The sequence below is a fragment of the Grampus griseus genome, assembly GCF_964374135.1.
Source record: "Grampus griseus genome assembly, chromosome: 9".
NCBI lineage: Eukaryota > Metazoa > Chordata > Mammalia > Artiodactyla > Delphinidae > Grampus > Grampus griseus.
Genome location: NC_139003.1, coordinates 88,464,181 through 88,482,540, shown reverse-complemented (window position 1 = coordinate 88,482,540; position 18,360 = coordinate 88,464,181). Strand labels below are relative to the sequence as shown.

The window sequence follows — 18,360 nt, the reverse complement described above, 5'->3', positions numbered from 1 at the left end:
TCTTCAGATTTTAAAGCGAGGGTTAGGAGGACCAGGAGGGACACGAGGGATGGAGGCAAAAGGCTCGATCCTTAATCCGAGCCAGAGACAAAGGTGAGTACGTGCGCGAGGGGGACGGAGAGACGGGCAGAGGGAGGCTCCTTGTCCCCTAGCCGGGTGGCGTGACTTCAAGAGGACTCAGAAAACGGGCCAGGACTGGGTAGGATAGGAAGGTGCCAGCGGGGCGGGCGAACCGGCTAATCGCAGAGGTGGCGAGGCTGGGAACGCCCCCTCTCGGCCCCGCCCCACTGCGCCGGGCAGGGAAACGAAAGCCAAGCCGGCGCCCGGGTCAAGGGCCGGGGCGGCCTCGCAGCCTCAGGCTTCCCGGGATGGGCGTCTCCGAGAAGAGAGCGTGCCTCACGTCCTACCCGCCCCGCCCCCTGCGCGCTGCGCACGCGCGGCCGCGCCCCGCCCCTCGCGTCCCCGCCAGGGCGATGGGGCGGGGGCGGGGAGTCGGGGTGAGGAGGCCGCCGGAGTCCCTAGACTGCGAGCGCGCGCGCCGCCTCCCCCGCCGCGTCACGGCTCCCAGGCCTGCCCTCCTCTGGTCCCTCCTCCCGGCTCCGTTTCCCCCTCCTCTCACCCTCCCTCTCCGACAGAGCGGTGACTTAAGCAACGGAGCGCGGTGAAGCCCATTTTTCTCCTTCCTCGCAGCCGCGCCGGGCAGTCCGCGGCGCGCGGCCCCTACACTCCGGCCCGAGATGAATGCTGCGGCAGAAGCCGAGTTCAACATCCTCCTGGCCACCGACTCGTACAAGGTAGAAGCTCGGGGCGGGGGCAGGTGACGGAGGAAGAGAGGGCGCGTCGGGGACCAGCGCGAGGCTGCGGGGCAGGGGCGGCCGGGCTGGGGTCGTGGCGCGAGGCGGCCCCGAGGGAAGGCGCGGCGGCGGCGGCGGCGACTAGGGGCAGGTGAGGCTGGCGCCGCAGTGGGGAGGAGGCGGATGGAGGAGGGATGGAGGGATAGACGGCAGGAGGCGGGGCCTGGGGGTGCGTGGTTGGGGGGGGCGCGGCGAGGGGCTGAGGCGGGCCCGAGCTGGTGCCGCTCGCCTGCTGCCCGGGGCTCGGGGCGGCTCAGCTCGGCTCAGCGGGCCGGCGGCCGGGGTGGCTAGGGCGTCACCGGCCGAGCTCACGCCTTCCGCAGGAGCACGGCCTTTTGGCCCCGGGCCGGGCTGAGCGAGGGCTCGCCCGAGGAGCGGGTCAGTTAGGTAACGGCCCCTGGGGTTCCACGGTGGAAAGACTGAGCCGGGTTTGAGAAGTGGGGTTTCCCCCGCGGAGCTGAGTCGAGCGCGCTCACGCCTTAGCCGGCAGGTACGCCCCTTCCCGAGGAACGGGTGGGCGAAGTCCTAGTAGGGATGCCAGAGCAGCCAGCCACGTTCCTGTGCCTGTGGCCCGGCTGGATCCCCCGTCCCATTCCACTGGCCTCCGTTTCAGACTCCCTTGCTCCTGGTGATCACTCACGCTCCGTACCTCTTCTTGGAAAGGCCGATCTGCCCTTATTCCATTAGGATCCCTGTGAGGTTTCTGTGAAAAGGAAAGTGAAACACGAGGTGTTAAAGGAACTGTAGTTAACCTTGGAGAACTTGTTGAGAGAGAAGCGACACAACATTCTCTTACTATGGCTATTGGACGCTTGCATGTATAGCTGACCCGTTAATTTTATTTGAAACTCACACACATTAGTAAAGGGAAGAGTGATTAAAGAGAAATCCGGCAAATATCCTTTCCCCTAGTTTCCAAATTATATGAAATAAACTGGATTATACTTTGCTAACAAGCTTTGTTAGCCAGGACACCTAAAAGATGACATGTCAGACTGGAAACTCCACTTTCACAGAATAAATTTTCGTTTTTACTTGAGCAGCATGGTAGTTTGGAATATAGTGATTAAAGCATAATGTTTTCAGATTTTGGTTTTTGTTGTGGTTTTTGTTGCTTTTTGTTTTTTCTTAAATATTCCAATAAAGTATTTTGGAGAATCCCATTTTACTTAAGTTCTCTGTTGAACTTTCCTTCCCAGCTGGTTTAAGATTCTACTTATGATAATTTAGGTGGGTTATTATTTAAAGTAGAACCAAGTTTCTTTAACAAGTGGTCTTTTAAATGGAATTTTAAAGTGGAAATCTACACAATTGCAAGGATATCATAGTGCTATCAAGGGTATTTTTACTTGTGCTCCTCTTGTGGTCTCTTAGTTCAATTATAGTGTTTTGAGTATTTTTAATAGTGATTTTAGAATGGTCTCATGCATAGTTTTCTAGAACTTTGTCCTTAACTAAATCTTTAAAATAATTTTCAGATTTTTTAATGTAGTAACTTATTTTATTGAAAATGGGAAATATAAACGGAGGTTGATTGGTCCAACTTTTAAAAAAAACAAAACAGACGTTTAAAGTATATATTCAGGGCTTCCCTGGTGGCACAGTGGTTAAGAATCCGCCTGCCAATGCAGGGGACATGGGTTCGAGCCCTGGTCCGGGAAGATCCCACGTGCAGCGGAGCAACTAATCCCATGGGCCACGACTACTGAGTCTGCACTCTAGAGCCCACGAGCCATAGCGGCTGAAGCCCGTGCGCCTGGAGCCCGTGCTCTGCAGCAAGAGAAGCCACCGCAATAAGAAGTCCGCGCACCGCAACGAAGGCCCAACACAGCCAAAAATAAATAAATACGATAAATAAATTTAAATAAATAGATATTCATTTCTGTAATCTCATACTTTATTATACATAATGATGAACTAAGGAAATAGGTAAATGTGGTTGTTTCTTCTGTTTTTATCCTGGGTTCTTGTTATAAATGAAAAGGACACTTAAGTGTTAACCATTTATATTTTCAAAATGGTTTAAACATTACAAAACAGTGTGCAAGCTTCTTTCGTTTGTAGTTCCTCTAGCCATTATATATAAGGAATGTAAATTGCTTTAACATCAATTTCCTGGGATGAAAGGTAAGAGTGGTTACCTTAAAGTTTTCTAATTTGCTAGCAAGGCATACTTAACAACACTATCAGAATTTGCATCTATTTAGTAAAGTTTATTCCTGTACATTTTCAGGTCAGACTGGTGTATTTTATCCCATTTCGAATATAAAACCTTTTAAGAAGATTATCACCTGCGTAAGATATTTCATTTCCCTCCCTTCCCCACAAAAAAACCCTCAAGAGGATTCAGTCAGGATGATATGTTTTATACCAGTGGTTTACAGCAATACAGTAAAATAAGTAGTGTATTGCACACTCACAATTTAGTCGTTTAAGTTTCATTTTCCTTACACTTTTAGTGGTCCTTATAGCCTCTTTAGTATTTTCAGCTTTTTATCTTCTTAGATGAAGAGGAGACAGAAATGGTAATCTTGAGTCTAGAAGTAGTGAAATTACACTTTTATTAGGAAATTACATGAGAATGTTACATGCATATCCTTATCAGTACTTGCATACTGTTGGCCAGTTAAAGTAGGGAGCTAACAGCTTTAGATGTATTGGTGGAAGAGAGCAGGATATTGTTGATTTATTTTTTCTAGAACTGAAGCAAGGATAATTGGCTGTCTAGGCACTAGAGAAAGGTGTTTTGCAAGTAGATGGGATAGTGTCCAAGTGCATGACAACATGTGGGAATTTTGTTTTCACTTGTATCCTTTCCAGAGGGATCAGGACAATTTGGGCCAAAGGAGAGGCATTTAAGATACATACTCATTTCTGTAATCTCATACTTTATTATACATATTGATGAACTAAGGAAATAGGTGAATGTGGTTGTTTCTTCTATTTTTATCCTGGGTTCTTGTTACAAATGAAAAGGACACTTAATCTTAAGTGTTAACCATTTATGTTTTCAAAATGGTTTAAAGTAAAATTATCTACTGTGTTATATCTACATTGTGCTAAGCCAGCTAGAGAAAGGTGCGTTTGGGCTGGCCTTAGCCATTGCAGTGCTTAAAAAGCATTTGGAACGTTTTTTTGTAAAAGAGACAGGTCATTTTTTTCAGTTATTTCTGGGATAGCCATTGATCAGTTTCAGAATAACCGGATCATTAAAAGATTCATTTCTGTTCCATTCTTCCTTCCCCTTCTATGTAGATAATGTTTGTAACAAACTACAGCAGAGAATCATTTTAACATTTCTGAACATTTTACCTGTTAGCAGATTAAAATGGATGATGTTGTCAATTGAGCCCTAGTTGGAAAAGATAATGTATAGCACAAGAAAGTAATCCCTAAGCAATTTACAGTTTAAACCACATCACATGTTAGTTATGAAATGTGCCGTCCAGTGTGGGTTGCTTCTCAAAAGGTCATTTAAAAATGGTTATCTAGAACTCAGCACATTTTCATGCATTAATTTAATAAATATTGGAGACCTACTACATATTATAAAATATGAAAGATGTCCCTTACAATCTAAGATGGGTGAAAGTTGATTTTAGAAAAGTTATAAGAGGCTGTATAATTCATGTATGATGATTAAGCACCCAAGTTAGCTTTTTTTAAAGAAGAGCTTGCTTCCTCATTAGTAGTGGAATAACAAATCTTAATTTGGGGCTTTTTGGAGGAAAAGATTTGGGGATAGATGAGAATCTTATGGGCAAGTTAGTCCTGCCTTGGACTTTTAGCTACGCAGTGTCTTCCTATTTTTCATAGTTGCTTCTCTTTCACCGCTTCTGAACAGGCACTTAAGTATGGTCACAGCAGCAGCCTAAGCCTTGTGAGACACGTGGTCCTGCTGCAGTTTGTATGTCAGAGAGTACCTGTTCATTCTTAGGATAGAGTTTTTCCAATAAGTTTTATATTATAAATTATAGGAAAAACTCAGGCAACAGAAATAAAATCCTGCATGTAAATCATGAACATACCTCCTAGGAAGATTGGATTAGGTCAGTAATGATTGTAGAGTATCTTGCAAAACAAAAATACCAGAAACTGGTATCCTTTTTGTCAGTTTATGAAATCTCTCTTAAAGCTGCGGCAAAAAAAGGTACAAGTTGCCAGGAACTCTGCCCGATTTAAGGGAAGAGGCAGCATAATGATAATGGCTGGTTTTACAATTTATCACCTTCACCAAAATAATGTAATCCAAAAATCCTTAAGTTGTATTTTGAAGTTATTACTTCAAAAGCCAAATAGCAATGAATTATTTTCTGGGGCAACAGAAGTCCAGGGCTTGACAAATCTTGAATAATATTGAAAAGAAGAAAGAATCAGTTATGATTTTTGCTGTTTCTGGCACATCACCTTTGAAGAGGCAGAGAGTCTTAGCCAATGGAAGTTCCTCTTATGAGTGCCCTTAGATATTACATAGGTAACATAGCTTAGTTTGTGACTTTGAGTCTGTTATTCCACGTGCTCTTCCATACACATGGTGCTGTTAAAATGTTGGCTTGTGATTATTTCTTAGTGATTAACTGTAAAAGGTGGTTAGTAGTAGTTGCCTTTGGTCGTGTGATCCCATTGTGGGAGGAAAGCTCTTGGAAATATATCACGTCACCCTTATGGGAAATCCAGAGAAGCTCAGGAGAAAATTATACTTCGCTGTCACAGAAAGATTCTATGCAACTTAAATATTTCTCATACCTCTCTTGAACTGTTATACAGGGATATCTGGGATTGCAGTTTTTAGAAGCTTATTTTTTCATGAAGTAAATCAACCACATAACTAACTGTGAAACTAAGTTTTATTAGAAGAGCTACATTTTCCTGTGTGCCTCTGTTCTTACCACACATATATTTAAGTACTGGCAGTACTCTGTTAGTTGCAGGAAGGCTATGCCACTTGAGGAAACATTTTTAGGGGTAATGTTAGCTGAGGATATTATGAGAAATTTGTTTTTTTCCTCTTCATCTTATAAGTAATTTTAAATTTATTGTACAACTATTTTCTCTAGTAATGTAAGTCAAAGCAGTGCTGAAAAACAACATGATTTAAGGGCTCCCTTTTGGCAGGTCACTTTAATTTTGAATATTATGAAACTTTTTGTTAGTGTTTACTTAACATATTTAAAACTAAGCTCTTGATTTCCTTACCCAGTCCTTCCAATGGCTTTCCCCATCTCAGTAAATGGCACCATTATTCACTCAGTTGTCAAGCCAAAAATCTAGGAGACATCCTTAATTCCTTCCCGTCTTTATTCCCAAATCTAATCTATCAGCCTACTTCTCCAAAGATACTGAGCCAGTCTCTCACCTAACCTAGTCTTTGGCAGTAGCCTCTTAATGCTCTGTGTCCACTCTGGTCACCCCATAATCCATTCTCCATCTCTGCCAAGCTGATCCTTGTCAGAGGTGAATCAGATCATATTCACTCCAGCTTAAAGCATGCTAATGGCTTCCCACTGCACTTCCGGTAAAATTCAGGCTCCTTGGTAGCCTGTGAGCCTTACATGATCTTGTCTGTGCATCTCTCTCTCTCTGACCTTACCATGTGCCGCTCCCCATTCTCTAAGCGCCAACCACAGTGGTCTTCATTCTCTTCCGTCCCTGAAGTCAAGATATTTCCTATTTCCTCGTCAGTAAATCTTGTTCACATGTTACTATCTCAGAGAAGCCTTCTTGGCCTCCTCTTTAGTCTCCCAGGCCCCTTCTAGTCCATCATTTTCTTTTAATTTTTCATAGCATCCATCTAGCTCAAATTATTTTGTTTATGATCTCTCAGCCCTCACTAGCCCTATGGGAGGAAGGCCTAGTCGGTCTGTTTTACTTCCCCATCCTCAGCATCTGAAGCAGGGCCTGATACACAGTTGGTACAGACTATATATTTGTGAATGCAGGAACTATTTATAAAATAACAATTTATTGATTTGTATTTCTGCTATAGTTTCTCTGGTTTTAAATAATTTCAAGCTCTTTTTATCATAATTTACATTCTATTCTTCTGGTATTTTCTAATTCAGGTATTTTCTCTTTCATATAGGTTACTCACTATAAACAGTACCCACCCAATACAAGCAAAGTTTATTCCTACTTTGAATGCCGTGAAAAGAAGACAGAAAACTCCAAAATAAGGAAGGTGAAATATGAGGAAACAGTATTTTATGGGTTGCAGTACATTCTTAATAAGTACTTAAAAGGTATTGTTTTTCCTAATATGTTTAAAACACTGCTTTTATATACCTCATCATAGTTTTCCTCCTATATTGTTGTATTATTTTAAGTACCTTTTTGAATAGTCTAATTTTGATTTTTTTTAAATTTATTTTTGGCTGCATCAGGTCTTCATTGCTGCACGCGGGCTTTCTCTAGTTGCGGCGAGTGGGGGCTACTCTTCGTTGCGGTGCGCGGGCTTCTCATTGCGGTGACTTCTCTTGTTGTGGAGCACGGGCTCTAGGCGCGCGGGCTTCAGTAGTTGTGGCTCACGGGTTTAGAGCGCAGGCTCAGTAGTTGTGGCTCACGGGCTTCGTTGCTCCGCGGCATGTGGGATCTTCCCGGTCCGGGGCTTGAACCCATGTCCCCTGCCTTGGCAGGCGGGTTCTTAAGCACTGCGCCATCAGGGAAGTCCTAGTTTGATGTTTATTTAATTACCCTAACTATTTTAGGGGTTGTTTTGGAATTTTTAGAAATCTGTTAATTTGAAAGCATTAAATTTTATAATTTGACTTATGTGCTTGGTGTTCTAAATAGGACAAAGATTTTCTGAAACTAGTAAGATTGGGAATAAATTTAGAAAAGTGAATAATTTTCTGAGGCTAATCTGGTTTGTTAATAGACGTTAGTCATTAATTCAAAATAAAGGATTTGTTACTGACCTGGGAACTCATTTTGAATTGTGGTAGCAATTATAATTAGAATATGTTTTGCTAGTCAGTTTTACCTTAAAGGCCTATTTTTCAAAACTACCTGTAACGGTGGACTTAGTCTCAAATGCATTTTTTTTTAAGTTTTTGGCCACACCCCACGGCATGTGGGATCTTAGTTCCCAGACCAGGGATCGAACCCTTGCATCCTGCATTGGAAGGCAGAGTCTTAACCACTGGACCACTAGGGAAGTCCCTCAAATGCATTTTAAAGAAGAAAAAAATCCCTGAAATAATTTCTGTGCTTTCTTATTTGAAAGTCCATTTCTAGTCTTATTTTGTAATGGTATTTGGAGGGGGGAAACAGTGCCCAAGTTTTTTATACATTTTGGAAAATTTCATTTCTAACCTTTGCACATAAAAGTAATCTCAGAATTGAATACAGAATAACTTGAATTTTATGCAGATGATGACGTTTTTCTGTAACCTTGGCAATTTTAAGATCAGATAGTTCAGATATGTTATACTATTGAAAACCTACTTGGATATCCAAAGTACTTCATTGCAACAAGATTACCCAAGATATTTTAAATGAATTTACTAGCGATCTTATTTAGAGAAAGTTACCAAAGACTAATGTCACACTTCAATTTTCTACAGCTTAAAAACTTTATAAAATGTTATTAATTACAGCTAAAATATATTGTGTGTTATAGGCCAGCATTATTCTAAGTGCTTTAATTCAGATGTCTTAACTCATTTCGTCCTCACAACCACTCTAAAAGTAGGTACTCTACTATTATCTTCATTTTACAGATAAAGTTAGCTAAAAGTATATTTGGGGGGCAAAAACTTAGGCATTGTAAAAATTATTGGATTATCAGCCCCAAAGACATCCTTTATGAATAAAGTGAGCAGATTCACCTGGAAAGCCAGCTATCAAAGGCTTACTCTCAAATCTGAAGACTGTATAAATTAATAGAGATTTTTAAAAAATCTCCCAAAAGTTAATTTATTACTGTGATTTTTTAAAAATACTATACATGTAATAATCTCTTCTATTGCAAATTTGCTTTTCAAATAAGAAATTAACATTTATGCTTAGAGCGAGTGGTTAGAAGTGCAAATTCCTTTTCTGACTCTGCTGTTGACTCTGGGTGAATCATTTAACCTCAGTTCTTGTTTTTTTAATCCACAGAATGGGCGAAATAGCTAGAGACATTAATCCTATGACAACTCAGCAACTCACAGCATGCCTTTAGAAATGTAAACAGGAGATGTTTATTTTTTTAGGTAAAGTAGTGACCAAAGAGAAGATCCAGGAAGCCAAAGAGGTGTACAAAGAGCATTTCCAAGACGATGTCTTTAATGAAAAGGGATGGAACTACATTCTTGAGGTAAAAAATGGTTTCATGTTTTGACCTATGTATTTTGGTTTTGCTTTTAGTTCAGAATTTCTTGCCATGGAATTTGAATAGAAGATTAGACTGTACACAACACAGGTATTCAAACCTTGAACAACACAGGTTTGAATTGCATGGGTCCATGTACATGTGGAGTTTTTTCAGTAGTAGATACTGCAGTACTACACAATCTGCAGTTGGTTGAATCCGCAGATGCAAAATCACAGATGCAGAGGAACCACAGTTACAGAGGGCTGACCATAAGTTATACATGGATTTTTGACTGTGCAGAGGAGGGTGGGTGCCTCTAATACAAGCATTGTACTAGGGTCAACTGTAATTGTAACTCTTTTCTGTCTGTGACCCTATAAATATAATGGCTATTTAGACATTCTTGTGAAAAGTTAATGTTTAATTTTTTTTTCCTGGTAACACATCATTAGTATCTAAAATCTATAGCATATCTAAGTAATTTGTTGTAATATGTATTATAATTTAAATAACATTTTTCAGAAAGGTAATTTAATCCTTTCTTTGAAAATACATTATAATTAAGAAAGAGCATGATTATTTGGCAATTTGAAAATTTAAGCCTATTTTCTGGACTGTACATTATCTAAGAAAATAGATGCTGTGAGTCTGTCTCTATGCAATACTTCTAGGACATTTCCCTTACTGAATAGTTAGAAGAATGGTTTGGTGCAAATCTATGAAGTTAATTTTCATTCTTTATTGTACTGTAATATTCCTACCTAACATGTTTGGATTCCTTGCTTAAACTTTTGGGCATCCAAAGACATGGGAATTGAGTCATAAGTGTTGAATGTCCCCTGGTGGTTTTCTCTGTTACAAAGATAGGTTGGGAATGGGATCTATTGGCATCTTGCTATGTTAAGTGTTCATTATCTTTAAAATGAATGTCTTTTTCATTGTAAACTATCAAACACAAAGTAATTAGAAATACTTTAACTTTCCTGCCTGTATCGTAATATTGAATTTTACTGTTTGGTAATTACTGGTCTTTGAAGAAGTTGAGTAAGCACGCTGCTAGTTGTCCCATATCTTGAGTAAGGTCAGTAAAATATGTTGGCGAACATATTTTGATTATGTTGGCTAACTCATTTGGTTGACACTTAACCCATTTGGTTTGTTGTGAGGATTATAGTTATAGGTAAGTTAAGTGCTGTGCTTAGTAATAGAATTCTCAGTGGTCAGGGTGGTAAACCTTTTTATTTTATATTCAGAGAATCTTAGGAATTCATAGATTCCCTAGAGATAATCTTCTGTAACCCCTTTTACAAGCATGGAGTCTGAGACCTTGCGATTCTAAATTACTTGCCCACAGTTTCCTACCTGCTTTTGCATCCAAGCTAGGATTTTAAGGCATTATTCTTTCTGCTGTAACGTGATTTTTTTTTATTCTAGTTACCTTGTCCCAAATCACATAAATAAACCTTACTAGCCAAAAGTTAGCCACAGCTTTTAACTTTAAAAAGGGGGAGGCGTAATTAAATATCTAGTAACATACCATGTAGCCACTATATCCTCAGCCTAATTTGGGAGAGAATTGTTGCACTTGGATATTGACTGCCAAAGCTCTAGAAAGTATACTTATGATTGGTCTGTCTACTACCAAAATGGTATCAGGTCTACTACCAGTATAGAGAAAACCTGTTTAAGATTCTTCTACTGGCAAGGAGTGCTCTCTTTTTCTTATTTGTTTGTTCATTTTGTTGTGCTCTCTAATAGCAGTCCATTATTTTATCTTTCAGTCTTTAGCCTTTCTTTTAGGAAAATGACCTACTTAGAAGAGAGATAGTCCTCTTAGAATATGTTGGAATAAACTCTTTTTTTTGGAAGGAATAGGAAAACAACTTTTTTGTTTTGAAATCAGTTTGAAATTCTCTTCAAGTGACAAATTTTCTTAGCAGAAGTACTTTTACAGCATAAAATTTAAAAATTAATGCTAGTACTAAACTGTTAATCATTTTAGCTAATTTTATTTCAGGAGGATAAGGATATTCTGACCAGATTACTAGCAATATAATAAGATCTACAATTGCAATTTCTATGACAGCAAGTTTAGCTTCTGTAAAATATAAAGAACCTTATTTAAACAGGTAATGGCATACCACCTGCTGAATTAATAATTTCATTATTGTCTCTTACCAGAAATATGATGGGCATCTTCCAATAGAAGTAAAAGCTGTTCCTGAGGGCTCTGTCATTCCCAGAGGAAATGTTCTCTTCACAGTGGAAAACACAGATCCAGAGTGTTACTGGCTTACAAATTGGATTGAGGTGAATTGTTTTGTTTTGTTTTGCTTTTCACTTTTACTTAACATTAATTGTAGATGTAAAAACCATTCAACTGGGATTCTAGTTTAAAAAATGCTACCAATAAAGTTATGTAACCTCCTAAAATTTACTAAACCTTTCCAGGCCTCAATTTCCTCACCTATAAAATGACAGTTGGACTAAATAATCTTTAAGTTTCCTTCCAGTAAAATCTAGTCTTCTGAGATCTTAAAATCAAATTGTAAAGAATTATTACTGTTAAAGCTCAGTTGGCCTCCATCTTATTTGTTGCAATCCTAAATATATACCATCATAGAGAAAGATTACAAAAACAGCACAGGTGTATTTTTAGTAACTTAAGACATTTTATGGCTGTTCTGTTCCAGTTAGACTAAAAGAATTTTGTTCAGCTTCTTAGTAACTGTTTTCTTTATTCTTACCTAATCAGTTTAGGGCCTAGACTCTACCACCTGGTATTTCTCATTTAAATATATTCAAGATTCACTGATGGTTTTAATTTCTAATCTCAAAAGGAGAGTACATTATAGGCTGTGAGTTTATATTACAGGGCTTTGTTTGCTTTCCTGGTATCTGTACTTAAGCAATCATGTTTTCACAGCCTCATCGCTTTGATATTAATAATCTAATTAGATTATCAATAGCTTAGATTTTTATCTATAAGAAGAAATATCCTAGGAAGTAACCGTAGAATAATGTCACCCCACTATCTGAGAGGTGTTTACTTAGTGCTTGGTACTTTTTGTCTTATTAATGTATTGGTTAAACTAATTTGTTCTATTATAAAATAATACATTTGAGGTTCATTTATAAAGACTGGAAAAAGTTTAGAAAAAGTAAGAGGTCAGGAATATTTTTGAAATACATTTTTGCTAAGTCGACAGGAACTTTCTTTTTAGACTCTGGGTGGGCCATCAATTTATAATAGCCTAACAGGCTCTGAAACAGTGAACAATTAACTAAAGTAAAGATTTAAAATAGTTTACTTCTATGTATTAAAACTTTGAATTAACTCATGAACTCAGAGTAAAAGGAAACATATTATTAACAGTTCTCATGCTATTTTACTGGCAGATGTTTTATTTTGAGGGGAAGGCATTATAAAGAGTAGAAGAGCTCTGAACCGCATCATCTAGTGTATCCTTTACGCTCAGTGCCAAAAGGTCCCACACAGATAAATCTTATTTTGAAAATCATCATTTGTGAATCACCTTGCTTCACTTTTTTTTCTTTTTAGTTTTCTGATTGAGGATTTAGTCAATAAGTACTCTTCCCCTGTGTTGAATTGGAGTTTCATAAAGCAGATGTTCAGCAGAGAACTAGTTCCAAGTCTGCCTTGCTTTTCATGTATGTTTTACTTTATCCTCTTAAGAAAGTGAAAAACACTAGCCTTAAAAAAAGTTTTTTTTTAACTACCTGTTTTAATAATCGTTATTTTGGTGTATTTCACTATAAAAAAACCGTAAAGTAAAAAAGTTTATATACGGCCATCTTAACAGCAGTTTGTTAGCAAATAGAAAAATATTTTTAGTTTAAAAATTATTAAACATAAAATCCAATATGAGGCTGTTAGATTTTGAAGAAAAAAAATGCCCTGTTTTCATTTGCTTATTGAGTTTACCTCCTATTCTAATGTATATTATTTAAATAATTTCATTCCTTGGTAGGTATTTTTATCTAAGGCACAAAAATGTATGTTCTGAAACAATCCCTTTGTGATAGAGCCTATGTTTTATAAAAAACTGTGTGTAATCTAAATACCGAGTCTCCAGAAGCCGCTTTCTCAGAGTCACTTTGCCTCTTTCGTGGGTTTCTGTGTGGGGTTAGAGGAGGTTCATCTTCCTCTTATCCATCTCCAGCCCAAGTTTACCACCTCATAAATGGAATCTGTTACCAAATCCAACAAACTTGTTATTTAAAAACTTGAGATTTTCTTCAGGAAATCCTTGATTTAAAACATTTTAAATAACAGTACTAAGTAGTATTCCTTCCAGTTCCCTTTGCCAGTATGTGTAAAGTGTGTGTGTGTGTGTGTGTGTGAGAGTGTGTGTGTGGTGTTTTTTTGTGGGTTTTTTTGGCCACACTGCACAGCTTGTTGCATCTTAGTTCCTTGACCAGGGATTGAACCCGGGCAGTGAAAGCGCTGAGTCCTAATCACTGGACCGCCAAGGAATTCCCGGTGCAAAGTTATTAATAACATTCTTTGATTCACTGTACACTGAATTTTAAAATCCACTAAAATTATTGAATTGCTTTATCAATTTCAGTATCGGTGCTAGAAGAAACCTTAGCCCTCAAATCAGATTTTAAAACATGTTTAAGAGAGTCTAAGTGTTCTTCAGAGGTGTCTCAGACTTGTGAGGGGCTGAAGAATGAACATATTGGGCTAAACTTAACCATTTCTTCCAACCAAAAAAACAAAACAATACCTTTTTGCTGTTAAAAAGAAGACTTTAAAAGTATTACATTGATCAAATGCCCTCATTTCACAGATGAGGAAATTGAGCCCTGAGAGGTGAACAGGCTAGTTAACAGTGTAGGTCCAGTCCCCTTTCGACTATACCACACCATTTCTTATTCTTTAAAATTCCTTATCCTGGACAGTAACGTTATAATGAACACTTCTTAAATAAAACTTGCAGGTTCATTTACTTTAGTCTTAGTTTTCAGCTAAAAATTTTATCTTGATTTGTGTGGGCAAATTGCTGTTTTGCAGAAGTTTCCAACAAGGCCACTTTGTTAGACCTTGAATTAACCCAAACTAACTTGCCTTTTTTTCCCTTGCTTACACCTACAGTGATCTTTTTTAAAGGGGAGTGATTTTATTAAGAGTATAATTTAAGCTGATTTTGTTGGACTATGAAAAGGAAATGGTGATGTGAAGGATCACTGTGTCTCATAGTTATTTCTCTCCTTCCCTGGCATTTTTCGAGGGGTAAGGTCAATCTTCTACCTTTATAACTCAACTAGAGTTTTTCACATTATGTTTTCTATCTTTCTCATACTCCTAGATAATATCAGTCTAAGTTAAATTAAAAATGTGAGAGTTGATTGAATTAACTTCAGCAAATGAGTATTGATTACAGTTATATACCCAAAAATTGCTGGGCACAGAAATTAGAGTAAGTTATATCTTACTTAAGGGCCTTTGGAGGAGGAGCAATTTATTCTTAACTAACCACTAATATAAGTAAGAATGCTGAATTGGTAGCAAAAATAGGGAATTCTGTCTAAGATATCATGAAGTGGAAAATAAGCTTTTAATAAGGGACAGGAAAAGGTGAGGTATTCTTAGAATGGCAAGTAGCCCAAGGGAGACTATAGCATAAAAGTGGAAAATACCATAAGGGATAAATCTTTAGATGGTAAACAAGGCAAGTTTGTAAAAGCCCTCAAATTTCAACACGAATTGGCTGTCTTCCTCTGTGGACAATAGATAGCCATTAAAGGATTTTAAGGAATGGCAAAACCTGAATAAAACTCTTAACTTTAGAAGGATAACCAGTGCAGTATAAAGAGTAAGTCAGAGAAGCTAAAGATTAGAAGCAGGATAATCATGGGCACTGGCAGTGGAATCACTGCAATTACGAAAGAATAATTTCAGGAGTGGAATGCTTAGACAGAGGTGATTTGTCATAGAGTTCAAGTTAGGAGTTGCGTCAGTTTTCTACCGTTATGTAACAAACTACCCCAAAATAAAACAACTGCTATTTCTCATGATTCTGTGGTTGACTGGATGGTTCTCTGCTGGTCTTGCTTGGACTTATATGAGTCTGCGTTCAGCTGAGGGTTCAGCTCGGATAAAACAGTCTGAAATGGCCTCACTCCCATGTCTGGGCCTCAGCTCAGGTAACTGGGACTGCTGGACCTCTTTTCATGACTTAGGCTTCTTTATAACACAGCAGTCTCGAGGTTCTAAGAAAATGAGAGTAGAAGCTATAAAACCTCTTGAAACAGAAGCTTGGAAGTCATAAATATGGCTTCTGCTACATTCTGTTGGTCAAAGGCAAATCAAAAGGACAGCTTGGAATCAAGGGATGAAGAGATAGATTCCATCTCTTGATGGGAGGAGCTGCAAAGAATTTGGAGCCATAGTTAATCAATCATAGGAATCCAATGCTGCAGTTTTTCTTAGGTGACTGAGTTGGGAAGTCCAAGGTTGTTTAATCTTTTTGTTTGTTTTTACTTATTTTATTTATTGGTCACTTAGCTGGTATTCAGCAAAAGATTGTTTTGTAAAATTTAATTAAGGAAGTAAATAGCTTTTTGAGTGAGCACAGATGTTGTTGTCAGCTTAGCAGCTCTTTCTAAAACAAATTTGAAGCTGCTTGTAATAGCAGACTATCTGGTTTACAAAATAAAAGATAGAAAATTACGATCCTAGAATGGAGGAGTGAATTCCTAAGCTATCATAATTAGTATAGTTGCTGTGATTAAGCATCAGACTTTCTTTGGAGTTTCCTGGCAGCCAAGGAAAAAAGGGAAAGCAAGGGACAGTTCTTAGCAGAAAGTAGGAACCCAGCAATTCTTTCATTTCCTCACTTGGGAACCTGTGTAATAGGAACTGAGTTACAAAATAGACAGCGACCTCACAAGTTTATAGCATATGCAGAAATGTTTCCTGTGGCTCTCTTATAATGACTTTTGATAAAAGCCAAGGACATAAAGCATAGCTCAATGAATAGAATTGTCTAGTGCTACACAAAAATACCTCAAGTACATAACCTACCAGTAGTCATGTTAGATCCGAGGAAAAATTAGATCCAGTACTACCTAGAGGAGTAAATAAATAACTTATTTAGATGTAGACTATTTAAGATGTAGACTATTAAGACCAGTGCTGGTCCATGAACTGTTTGATGCAGGTCCACATTAAATACGGAAATCAAGGATAAGCGTTTAGAAACTTTGATGGCAATTGCCTCAACATCCAAGTGTGAGTATATTTTATAAAACTATTGGTCCACAATAGATTGAAAATAAAAAAATACATTGGTCCTTCATCACAGATAGTCTTTCCAAATATTATTTGCTACTTTGGAGCTTTGGATGGAAAATAGGTAATTTGACATTCTTTACTGTTAAGGACCGAGTTTGCTTATCCTCTGTGTTGCGGATTTGAGAGCTGAGCTCGGCACTGTATCTGAAATGCATGTGGTAGGCGTCCTGCCATACAGTTGAAATGTCCAATTGGTATTTCTAGTAGTATGGAAGTCCAGGACATACCTCCAGAGAAAGCTAGGATTTTCCTCAGAAAGAACCCAATTTTTTATGTATTAATGTTTGTGGTTGATTTTATTACTACAGACTATTCTTGTTCAGTCCTGGTATCCAATCACAGTGGCCACAAATTCTAGAGAGCAGAAGAAAATATTGGCCAAATATTTGTTAGAAACGTCTGGTAACTTAGATGGTCTGGAGTACAAGTTACATGATTTTGGCTACAGAGGAGTCTCTTCCCAAGAGGTAAGAAACTGAAGTGAACTTCAATTAATAAAATGTGGATTGTCGGTTAGGTTACGGTTACCACTGTAAAGTTTTTGGGAAGTTACTGGGATTGATCTTGCTTCTAAGCAGGCCACATTTTGAAATTCCAGAGATTCAATCAGAGATATACATTAAATACCTAAGATGTGTTAGCCTATTTTAGAAATACCTGAAATACAGCCTTCAGTAAACATCCTTGTCCTTTACGTATTGGATGGATGGATGGACAGATGGATAAACAGATAAAATAAATATTAGCAGATGTCAGATAATGCTACAGGGAAGCCAAGGCAGAGTAAGGGAAAAGGAGGTGATGGGAAGTGGGGGTGGATCGCTATTAAATAGGTCTCTTTGAGGAGGCAACAGTTGAATCCTTAAATATTTAGGAAAAACTGGATCTTTGTCATAAGAAACTATTATCTCTGATAATAGTTAAATATCTCTTTAGGAATAACTGAAGACGATAATTGCTTTGGGGGCTATGCTCTATATCTCAAGTATGGGTCTTTTCTTTTTCTTTTTTTGGATTTTGGTTTATGGTTTATTTTCCAGACTGCTGGCATAGGAGCATCTGCTCATTTGGTTAACTTCAAAGGAACAGATACAGTAGCAGGAATTGCTTTAATTAAAAAATATTATGGAACGAAAGATCCTGTTCCAGGCTATTCTGTTCCAGCGGCAGAACACAGGTAAAATTCTGTTTTCATCCTCCTATTATCTAACCTTGGTTTTCTATAACTAAATTTTTTCATTCTGGTAACTCAGTGATGTTTTGTTTAACTACAGAGCCAGGTAGTACAGTAAATCTTCATGAATGTAAGCAATACTAATTCAGTATTCATACCCTGTATAAAGACTGGTCTCGGGGAGGTAGAGAACTTGTAACTGTCCTAATAGAAACAATTTAGGAGCTTTTTTCCAACTCATATATATTGCTCTGTAGGTTTTATTGTAAGGATTTTTTTAGCTTCTCTATTGCCGTGTGCAGATAGGTTGTATTCATTAAGTCTAGAAGCCCTCACTGTGAAACCTGGTCACTGTTTTCCCTTTCCCTGCTTTCTACATGACTTCACTTATCTTTGTTCTGGAAGTTATCTTCTGAACCCAGTACCCTCAATTATAGATGAGCAAGTTAGCCCCTTTTTTTTTTTTTTTTTTTTTTTGTGGTACGCGGGCCTCTCACTGCTGTGGCCTCTCCCGTTGCGGAGCACAGGCTCCGGACGCACAGGCTCAGCGGCCATGGCTTACAGGCCCAGCCGCTCCGCGGCATGTGGGATCTTCCTGGACCGGGGCACGAACCCGTGTCCCCTGCATCAGCAGGCGGACTCTCAACCACCATGGAAGCCCGCAAGTTAGCCCTTTTGTTGAAAGGAAGAGTGTTAGAGTCTTCTTACGCTT

General features: G+C 38.7%; 1 protein-coding gene across 1 annotated transcript in view; it reads left to right on the top strand.

Annotated features, from left to right (window-relative positions):
- The first annotated feature begins 577 nt into the window (after window positions 1–577).
- NAMPT (nicotinamide phosphoribosyltransferase) overlaps window positions 578–18,360 on the top strand; it is a 36,996-nt gene continuing 19,213 nt past the window's right edge. The window contains exons 1-6 of the mRNA XM_082662510.1: window positions 578–794; window positions 6,937–7,093; window positions 9,050–9,153; window positions 11,332–11,460; window positions 16,783–16,941; window positions 17,515–17,651. Of these exons, the coding sequence (XP_082518636.1) occupies window positions 738–794; window positions 6,937–7,093; window positions 9,050–9,153; window positions 11,332–11,460; window positions 16,783–16,941; window positions 17,515–17,651 (743 nt within the window). The 5' untranslated portion in view covers window positions 578–737. The remainder of the gene's footprint in view (window positions 795–6,936; window positions 7,094–9,049; window positions 9,154–11,331; window positions 11,461–16,782; window positions 16,942–17,514; window positions 17,652–18,360) is intronic.